Source organism: Urtica dioica, chromosome 8 (genome assembly GCF_054948205.1).
Source record: "Urtica dioica subsp. dioica isolate 48M chromosome 8, U.dioica_male_clone48M_v1_H2, whole genome shotgun sequence".
Classification (NCBI taxonomy): domain Eukaryota; kingdom Viridiplantae; phylum Streptophyta; class Magnoliopsida; order Rosales; family Urticaceae; genus Urtica; species Urtica dioica.
This window is the reverse complement of record NC_142763.1, coordinates 27,222,430-27,232,894: the sequence shown is the minus strand read 5'-3', so window position 1 is coordinate 27,232,894 and position 10,465 is coordinate 27,222,430. Positions and strand designations below refer to the sequence as shown.

At 43.6% G+C, this 10,465-nt stretch overlaps 1 protein-coding gene across 1 annotated transcript; it reads right to left on the bottom strand.

Annotated features, from left to right (window-relative positions):
* Positions 1–2,497: 2,497 nt before the first annotated feature.
* LOC149388782 (uncharacterized) lies at positions 2,498–3,691 on the bottom strand. The gene has a single exon (XM_089622507.1). It carries the CDS (start codon positions 3,689–3,691, stop codon positions 2,498–2,500), a length of 1,194 nt encoding a protein of 397 aa, XP_089478633.1.
* Between the last annotated feature and the right edge of the window lie 6,774 nt (positions 3,692–10,465).

Genomic DNA, 10,465 nt, shown 5'->3' with positions numbered 1-10,465 from the left:
TCAACACTCCAACGCTAATTCTCCCATGCTCCCGGTCTGTAGCTGCGTCCACCGAAGCCGCCACCCATCCCTCAGGAGGAGGAGGCCATCTGGTTATCTCCGATCGTCTCGGACCTGCGTTTGTAGTAGCTGCCGAAGCTTCTCTGAAGTCACTCGCAAATTGCAGCACCCACTCCACCGACCTTTGTGGGTCGTCCTTCCTTCTTTGAAAAATCGCAGTGTTTCGCAGGTTCCAGCTCTGCCATAATAACATAATCCGCCTCTCCAATTCCAAAGTACCTGCTGTTTCCCCAAAATCAAGCAGCTCCAAAATCCAATCAATCTCATCTGGCTTCCCTTTAAAAGGCAAAGAGCATGCTGCCTTCCAGAACCGGGCTGAATTCCGACAACGAACCAGAGCATGCATCCTCGATTCCATCTTCGAACAACACCTTTCACAAATTCCGTCCCTAGCAATATGGCGCCTGACTAACCTGGATTTCACTAATAGCCAATTATTACACAACTTCCATACAAAGGTTTTGACTTTCGGGGGAATTTTCAGTCCCCATAAAAGTCTCCACCACTTGGAAGTGATTCCAGTCTCCGACGATCCTTCTCCAGCTCCTCTGCAACAAGCAATGTGGTAACCCGACTTCACCGTGTAATCCCCATTCGACGTGTAGTGCCAAATACGAACATCCGCCGGGTCCATTCTTGAGCACGGGATCTGAAAAATCTCCTTCGCGACCTCCTCGCCCAACAATCCGATAACAAAATCCTTATTCCACTCACCATTGGCAAGCTTCAAATCTACAACTCGAAGGCCCGCCGGGATGAAAGACGGGTTTAGGAGTTTAGAATTGTTCATACGTGGAATCCAACGATCCTCCACAATGTCCACATCTTCCCCGTTCCTAACTCGCCATCTAGACCATTTCTCAATTACCTCCCGCCCCCATAAGATCCCTTTCCAAATAGCCGAGCCTGATTTCGAGATCGGAGCCCTCATCACGTCCGTATAGGGGAAGTAAGCGGCTTTTAGAACCCGATTAGACAAAAGTTGAGGCTGCCGAATGATGCTCCACACTCTTTTAGCTAAAAGAGCTTGGTTGAAGGCTGTGACATCCCGAAAACCCATCCCCCCCTCAGATTTCGGTTTGCAAAGTTTCAACCACGCTCCCCAATGAATCTTCATCCTCTCAGCCGTGCTACCCCACCAGAACCGTACCAGCAGTTTCTCAATATCCTTAATGAGACTCACCGGGAGCTTGAAGCACTCATGACATAGGTTGGAATCGATTGGATAACCGATTTAATCAGCACCTCTTTACCCGCCATAGAGAACACCGAAGCCTTCCATCCCTTTACCTTATTCCAGACTCTTTTCCGAACAAAGTCAAAAGTGTCTTTCTTCCTTCGTCCCACTACTGTAGGGAGACCCAGGTATTGTTCATGACACTTAGAATGAACCACCCCAAGTCTCGTAGCAATCTCATCACCCAAGCTCCCGTCTACATCCCGGCCAAAGCAGATTTCGGACTTGTCATAATTTACCACTTGCCCCGAAGCTGCCGCATATTCATCAAGTGTTGACGTAATCACCATCTCCTCTTCAATAGTAGCTTTGAAAAAAACAAAACTGTCATCGGCAAAGAGCAGGTGAGAAACACGCGGCCCTTCCAACCCGAACTGAATGCCTCGGAGGCTTCCATCTTCCTCCTTTTTTCAAAGCATGCCTGAAAGCCCTTCCGCCACAAAGAGAAAGAGAAAAGGAGAAAGTGGATCTCCCAGTCTCAGACCTCGTTGAGGAGTAACCGAACCAACTAAGCTGCCGTTGATGTTGAAAGTGAATTTCACCGACGTAACACACTTCATCACTTTCACAATCCATTCTTGCGCATAACCCAAACGAGCCATCATCGCTTCCAAGAAGTCCCACTCTACTCGATCGTACGCCTTAGAGAGGTCGAGTTTCAAGGCTGCGACATCTCCATTGCCAAACCTCCCGCGTCTCATCGCATGGATGCTCTCATAACCTGTTATGACATTATCATGAATGTTTCGGTTTCCCACAAAAGCACTTTGCTCCTCCGATATAGCCGCGCTCATCGTACCCTTAAGACGTTCCGTAAGGCAGCGAGACACGACTTTATACGCCACGTTACATAGGCTTATGGGTCGAAAATCCTTCACCATCCTCGGCTCCTTCACCTTCGGAATAAGAGAGATAATAGTCTCATTAAGCAGACCCAGCCCCTTCTCAGAGTTCAAAATTTCAAGACACACGGCCGAGAGCTTCTCTCCAACTATCTTCCAATAGCGCTGATAGAAACTGGCTGGGAGTCCATCTTTACATGGGGCTTTTGACGGGGCCATTCTGAAGACTTCTCGTCTAACCTCCTCGCTTGAAAAAGGCTGCAAAAGCATCTCATTCATCTCCGCTGAAATTCTGGGCTCGGACCTGTTTGTCACCGACGCAATCAGCTCCGAAGAAGACCCCGACGAGCTAAAAATATTATACCACGACCTCGCTGATTTGTTGGTTCTCCTCCACCCAGTTGCCATTAGAATCACACAACCCTTTTATGGTGTTTTTCTTTTTCCTTTGAGAAGCTTTTCGATGAAAGAAACGCGTGTTCCGATCTCCTCCTTTCAGCCAGTCAGCCCGGCTTCTCTGAAACCAGTATTTTTCTTCTTTATCCAACAGAGCTTCCAGCCTCTTCTCTTCTTTTCGCACCGAATCAACGGAAGCCACCATAAGGGAAGAGTTCAACCTGCTCACAATCTCCCTTTGAACTCCAATAGCCTCTCGAAGTTCTTTGAGTTTATTCCTTCCCCATTTACTTAGAGATTTTTGAACATTCCCAACAGCTTCCAGGAAGGCCTCTTGTCCTTCTTCCTCCGTCAGCCAAGCCGAAGAAATCAGGTCCTCACACGCCTCATCGTCGCACCAGGACTCCTCAAAGAAAAAGCGTCGACGGTTCTTATTCTGTCCCAGAACCTTCTTTGTTTCTCCACCTGTCATCAGCACCATCGGGCGGTGATCTGAGCCACGGAACTCCAGATATTTCACCACACCCTTTGGGAAAAGCTCAATCCAGTCCAGGTTTGCTAGACATCTATCCAACCTTTCCAAAATGGATCCATCTTTTCTCAATCGTCTCCAAGAAAAACAGTCTCCAACGAACGGAACCTCTTCCAGCCCACAATCCCCAATAACCTGCTTGAAAGCTTCTATTTGACCCGGGGGCCTAGGCAGACCTCCCCAAATTTCCGAATCACATCGGACTTCATTAAGATCACCCCCACACAGCCATGGCCCGTTGCTCAACCCATTAACCCGTCTTATAAGGTCCCAAGAATGCTTCCGTTGGGACGAGTCTGGATTGCCGTACATACCCGCGAACCTCCATCCAACCCCTGCGTCATCCTTAACTTGTACGTCCACGTGAAATCGCGAGAACGATCCCACCGAAACTTCCACCGAATCTCGCCACAAAATGCCAAGCCCCCCACTCAGGCCCACACGATCTACCGCAAAGCAATTCTCAAATCCCACCCATACTCTAACTCTCTCTATCTGAACTTTAGTCATCTTGGTTTCAGATAGAAAGATCACCTCTGGGGAGTAATTCTGTATGTGAGAACAGAGAGCTCTCACTGTCCCGGGGCTCCCCAGCCCCTGGACATTCCACAAAATGAGATTCATTGCTCTCGGCGGCCTTGCATCTCAAGGCTCGCCGCTTCAGTAGGGGGTGCCATGAACGAATCTGACTTTTCAGAAACCTCCATAGCAGAGACATGAATTTCAGAGTTATCGTCAGTATTAACCTCCACCGTGCTCTCTGAGTGCGCAGTGAAGGCCAGCGACGGACGTCCAGGATCATTGACTGCCACACCCAGATTCGCCTTCGCATCCTGACCAGCCGTACAACCCGACGAGATGGAGCTAATACTTTCGCGTTTCTTCCTGGACGGCTTTTTGACGCGAGTAGACTTCTTCGGAGTGGAGACCGCAGCAATATGTGTGCCAGTGGAGGAGCGTCTCTTCTTCGAATTTTATGCCCGTCATCATCCTGAATCACCCCAAAAATTGACGTGGACTCGGGCCCTTCATTCGCGGATGTTGGGCCGTCTGCCAAAAAGGAAGAGCCCATCTTCAGAGAGGTTTGCCCAGTCATTGGGTTTTGAGTATCGGAATGGGCATGTACATGCCGGTTTGATGAAGACCCCACGTGACCATCACATGAGGAGTTAATAACTGCCGGTTTGGGGACTTGAGGAATACTCCTGGAGCCTTGCGCTTCTTCATCATTAGACTTCTCGAAACTAGGATCTCGCACGCCCGTGCCACTTTTCCCCAGGTCTGCACGAGTCCCCAACAAAGGCTGCTCCGATGGGCCTTCCCTGTATTTTCAACTCGGAAGTCCGGTGACGGCTGTACCTCCCCGGTTGAACTCCACCTTCAGCCAATCACCAAACGTCGGTGACTCACTACCGTCCGGCATTACAATCTTCATCACTGGAGACTCACAAAATAGTAGAAAGAAATTATTGGATAAAACCTAGTTTTTGTTGAATGAAAACTAAAATTACAAAATTAAGTAATATTCAAAAAGGAAAAGTATTCATTAAGGTGTGCAATTTCGAACCTCACCCACAAACGGCCTTCAATTCCCACATCCCAATGAATTTCGGAAAAAACTTGGAGGCATCGACCATAGTGCAAAAGCTCCAGATTACCGGTAACTTCGATGGATTTTGGTGGTATGGGTTCTTTAGAAAAAAAATCTAGAACTTTAAAGATAGAGGCATGGCGATTTTTTTTATAAATATGGAGGCTCGAAAATGACATCAAAAACAACATTTCAACAACTGAATATGTGTTTGTGGAATCGTTGGAAAGTTCGTGTTTCTTGAATTTTTCTTGGACTCACTTCCCCACTTGAAACACTTGATCTTTGGAGATGAGGTTCGACCATTAGAGGTTATCCATACTTCCTTCCTAAACCTTGGAAAGTTCATAAAAAATATCGGACACTATTTGGTTATCAAGTGAAATGAAAATCTTGTTCATAAAAATAACTAAACATTTCACAAAATTGTGAATATGGAATCTATACCAATACCAAATTCATATTTCAAAAAAATGTATGTTGCCTTGCACCCTTGCACCCCAATATTCTAAGCTTTTAGCATTCATTTTAATAATATATGTAGCGTCTATGACCCTGTTTTTGAATCAAACAGATATTCCTTACGAAACACGCAACTGATCTATCAACCAAACAACGAAGGAACAAACGAAAATGGACGAGACACAGTTTTACCCTGGTTCGATCAATGTGATCTACGTCCAGCAACGAAATCCAATCCACTATTTCTTGAAGATTACAGACCAACTATCTCCAATTACAACTTCTTCTTTAGAATCCCCAAATTCTAGGGTTCATATCTTCAGCTTCGAATCGAGAGAGTTTTTGAGAGATTTTTGATTGTTCTGATATTCTGAATTATATTCTCTTCTAAGACACGATCCTCTATTTATAGAACATAGAGAGATTCGTTTATACATACTGACTTTAGTCGCAATCTTCTTCTGCTGAACCCAACGATCTGCTTCGTTGAGTCTCACTTGATTGAGAGGATCTGACGGTCAGCATTCAAACTGTCTTTAAGAATAAGATCAACACCGTACAATTCTCCACCTTGATCTTCATTCTTCAACCTTCTAGCGGATTGGACTTGCTTCATCAGTTCCTTGAACTTCCAACCTTGATCAGTTTCAGGCAATAAGCAAATTTGGTGCCTGAGACTGTCTTGGTTAACATATCTGCGGGGTTTTCTTCTGTTGAAATCTTCTTAACCTTCACTTCACCATTGTTGATGATGTCTCGTACGAAATGCATCTTGATGTCTATGTGTTTTGATCTCTCGTGGAAGACTTGATGTTTTGAGAGATGTATGGCACTTTGACTGTCACAGTGAACTGTGATTTCATCCTGAGGCATTCCCAACTCAGCTACCAAGCCTTTCATCCAGATGGCTTCCTTAATGGCTTCCGTGATGGCCATAAACTCTACTTCAGTTGTTGACAAAGCCACGACTGACTGCAGATTAGATTTCCAACTAACTGCTCCACCACACACAGTGAACACGTATCCAGTGAGGGACTTTCTCGTATCCAAACTTCCAGCATGATCTGAGTCCACGAACCCCTCAACGTTCACGTCCTCGTCACAGCATCGTCTGTAAATAATTCCAGTATCTAAAGTCCCTTTTAGATATCTTAGAATCCATTTCACCGCGTGCCAGTGCTCCTTTCCAGGCTCAATCATAAAGCGACTCACTACACTGACTGCGTGTGCCAAGTCTGGTCTCGTACATATCATTGAGTACATGATGCTTCCCACATCGCTTGAGTATGGAATCCGACTCATTTCTAGCTTTTCATCACCTGTAGCTGGTTTCTGAGATACAGACAACTTAAAATGCTGTGCAAGCGGAGTTAGAACACTTTTGGCTGATGAAACATCGAATTTCTCAACTACTTTATTCAAGTAGTCATGTTGATGTAGACATAGAATTCCCCGGATTCTATCTCTTTTTATTTCCATGCCAAGAATTTTCCTTGCAGGTCCTAGGTCCTTCATTTGAAAAACATCTTTGAGCCTGTTTTTCAACTGAAGAATTTCAGACTTGTCATGGCAAATTATTAGCATGTCATCAACATAAAGAAAAAGATAAATCATTTGCTTTTCAGAAATTCTTTTCATGTAAACACACCAGTCATAATTACTTCTCTTATAGCCATTTAAAACCATGAACTGATTAAACTTGATGTACCACTGCCTTGGTGATTGTTTTAAACCATACAAAGATTTTTTCAATAAACAAACTTTATTTTCATCTTTCACAAACCCTTCTGGCTGAGCCATAAAAATTGTTTCTTCTAGATCACCATAGAGAAAGGCAGTTTTAACATCAAGTTGTTCAAGTTCCCAATTATTTTGTGCTACAAAGGCCAAGAGAGTTCTTATAAACCTGTGTTTAACAACAGGGGAATAAATCTCATGGAAATCAATGTCTTCTTGTTGTGTGAAACCCTTAGCTACAAGGCGTGCCTTGTACCTGGGTTTCTCCACACCAATGATTCCCTTTTTAATTTTGAAAATCCATTTGGATCCAACTAGTTTCTGATTTTTAGGTCTATCAACTAGGATCCAAGTGTTATTTTCATTTAAAGAGTCAATCTCATCTTGCATTGCTAATTTCCATTTGTGACTATTATTGCCTAAAACTGCTTCTCTATAGGTTCTAGGTTCTTCAATCAAAATGTCAGAACCTATTGAGAAGGCATAGGCAATAATGTCAGCGTAACCATACCTGTCAGGAGGTTTGTGTGTCCTCCTCACTCGATCTCTTGTGAGTTGGTAGTCAATCTCCACCCCTTCAACAGCAACTCCAGGCTCAGGTTCATCTGCTTGATTTTGGTCTTGTAGTTGGGGCTCCTGATCTGGCATTTCATGTTGATCTTCAGGCTGTTCTTGATTGTCAGGTTGAGGTTCTTGTTGTTGTATCTCCACCTCAATGTTGACATCTTGAGCTTGATCTTCATGTGCCTCAAGTGATCCAAAATCTCTGTCCATTTGTCTTCCCAGGAAGTCATTTTCATTGAAGGTTACATCTCGGCTAATAAGAGATCTTCTGTGACCTTGTTCCACACACCAAAGTTTGTATCCCTTCACTCCTTCCGGGTATCCAATGAATATACACTTCAAAGCCCTGGCCTCTAATTTTCCCTGCTTTACATGTGCGTAAGCTGTACAACCAAATACTTTCAATCTAGTGTAATCAGTCATGTGGTTAGTCCATAATTGCATAGGAGTTTTGAAATTCAAAATAGTTGAAGGACAACGATTTATTAAGTAACAAGCAGTGGCTACAGCTTATGCCCAAAAAGATTTAGGCAATCTAGCATGAATCAGCATGCATCTTACTCTTTCCAGCACTGTTCTGTTATACCTTTCAGCAATGCCATTCTGCTGTGGTGTTCCAGGAACAGTTAGGTGCCTTTGAATTCCATTGTCCCTGTAAAATTGGTTAAACTCCTCTACAACATATTCAAGGCCATTATCAGTTCTGATCTTCTTTACCTTGCTACCTGTTTGGTTTTCTGTCATGAGTTTCCACTCCTTGAAGGTTTGGAAAGCATCATTCTTGTGCTTAAGGATGTAAATCCAGGCTCTCATTGAATAGTCATCGATGATTGTCATGAAGTACCTGCTTCCTCCATGAGAGTTCACTCTTGCAGGTCCCCATAGATCCGAGTGGACATATTCAAGTCTTTCTTGAGTCCTGTGTGTGGCTTGGTTGAAGCTAGCCCTGTGTGCTTTATCTAGAACACATTCTTCACAAAACTCTGGTTTTCCCAGTTTATCAGTACCAAAATAGCCTTGTTTAGACAGTTCAAAGATTGCCTTTTCACTAACATGGCCTAATCTTAAGTGCCAAAGTTTTGAAACATCACAAAAATTTTGCATTACTGGAGTGGCATTACCAGTGACATTTTTCCTATAAGATAATATAGACCATTTTTTCATCGTCCCCGAATAACCACTGAATTTCTTTTAGACACTTCAAGAATTCCCTTTTCAGATTTGAAAGTGAATCCTTGACGATCAAGGGTGCCTAAAGAAATTAAGTTTCTTTTCAGGTCAGGAATGTACCTCACTTTTTGTAGAATTCTGTCAACTCCATCGAGCATCTTTATCCTTATGTTTCCCTGTCCAAGAACCTTGCACGAAAAGTTGTTTCCAAGAAGAACTATCCCACCATCTTCCATGCACAGATCTTCGAACCATTCACGATTTGGAGACATGTGATATGTACATCCACTGTCTAGGATCCAGTCATGTGAAGAATCTTGATCAGAGACGTTGAGAAGTTCGGCAGTGACCTGTTCTTGTTCGACTAACGCCGTCTGACCCCCTTGATTAGTGGCACCCTTTCTTTCAGGGCAGTTCTTTCTTGTATGGCCTTCTTTATGACAATGATAGCACTTGAAAGAGAAGGGCTTGTCACTTGCTTCAGATTTTCCCTTTTGGTATTTCTTCTGGTTTTTCTTCTTCTTTTCCCACTTTCCTTTGACGTTCAGTCCTTCAGCTGGTGCCTTGTTCGAAGGTTTGTTCTCAAGAGCCTTTGATTTCAAGGCTGACTGTACTTCTTCAAGAGAAAGAGATTCTCTTCCATACTTCATAGCGTCAACAAAATTGGCATAGGACTTTGGTAGAGCATTGAGGATCAGGATGGCCTGATCTTCATCTTCTATTGGCACGTCAATGTCCGCGAGATCGATGATGATTTTGTTGAATTCATCCAGGCTCTCATTAACCGGCTTATCCTCTTGGATCTTGAAAGAGTACAACCTTCCCTTTAGGTAGAGACGATTCTGCAGGGACTTCGTCATGTAAAGGGTTTCGAGCTTTGACCATATCGCCGCTGCGCTCTTTTCTTTTGACACTTCTCTCAGAACTCGGTCGCCAAGGTGCAGAATTAGAGTGCTGTAGGCGAGTTCAAGAATGTCCGATTTTTCCGATGCGGAGAGGCTTGCCGGTAATTCCTTTTCGCCTCCGAGAGCTTTCGCTATTTTCATCTGAACTAGGATCACACGCATTCATTGCCGTCACAGGGCGAAGTCACTCTTTCCGTCGAAACGTTCGATCTCTATCTTCGTAAATCCCATCGTTCTTGATAGCTCTGATACCAATTGTAGCGTCTATGACCCTGTTTTTGAATCAAACAGATATTCCTTACGAAACACGCAACTGATCTATCAACCAAACAACGAAGGAACAAACGAAAATGGACGAGACACAGTTTTACCCTGGTTCGATCAATGTGATCTACGTCCAGCAACGAAATCCAATCCACTATTTCTTGAAGATTACAGACCAACTATCTCCAATTACAACTTCCTCTTTAGAATCCCCAAATTCCAGGGTTCATATCTTCAGCTTCGAATCGAGAAAGTTTTTGAGAGATTTTTTATTGTTCTGATATTATGAATTCTATTCTCTTCTAAGACACGATCCTCTATTTATAGAACATAGAGAGATTCGTTTATACATACTGACTTTAGTCGCAATCTTCTTTTGCTGAACCCAACGATCTGCTTCGCCGAGTCTCACTTGATTGAGAGGATCTGACGGTCAGCATTCAAACTGTCTTTAAGAATAAGATCAACACCGTACAATATATTTCTTGAAAAATTGGATACTTTGTACATTGATTAAAATGATCGCAAGTTTTAATATGCTGGTATGAACTTGCGATCATTTTGAAGTGCGTGAACAAACAACCCTTAATTAACAAGTTTGAGTATAAATTTATAGGATCGTCGGGCCTTGATTTTGTGAGTGGATTCAATTTATAGCCAATCGTGTATTCTTTTCAAATTTGTGCGCGTCATCCATCAGATTAT

Bases quoted from the DNA above. Each gene is read 5' to 3' on its own strand.
- LOC149388782 (XM_089622507.1), bottom strand. From the start codon at position 3,691: ATGAATCTCATTTTGTGGAATGTCCAGGGGCTGGGGAGCCCCGGGACA.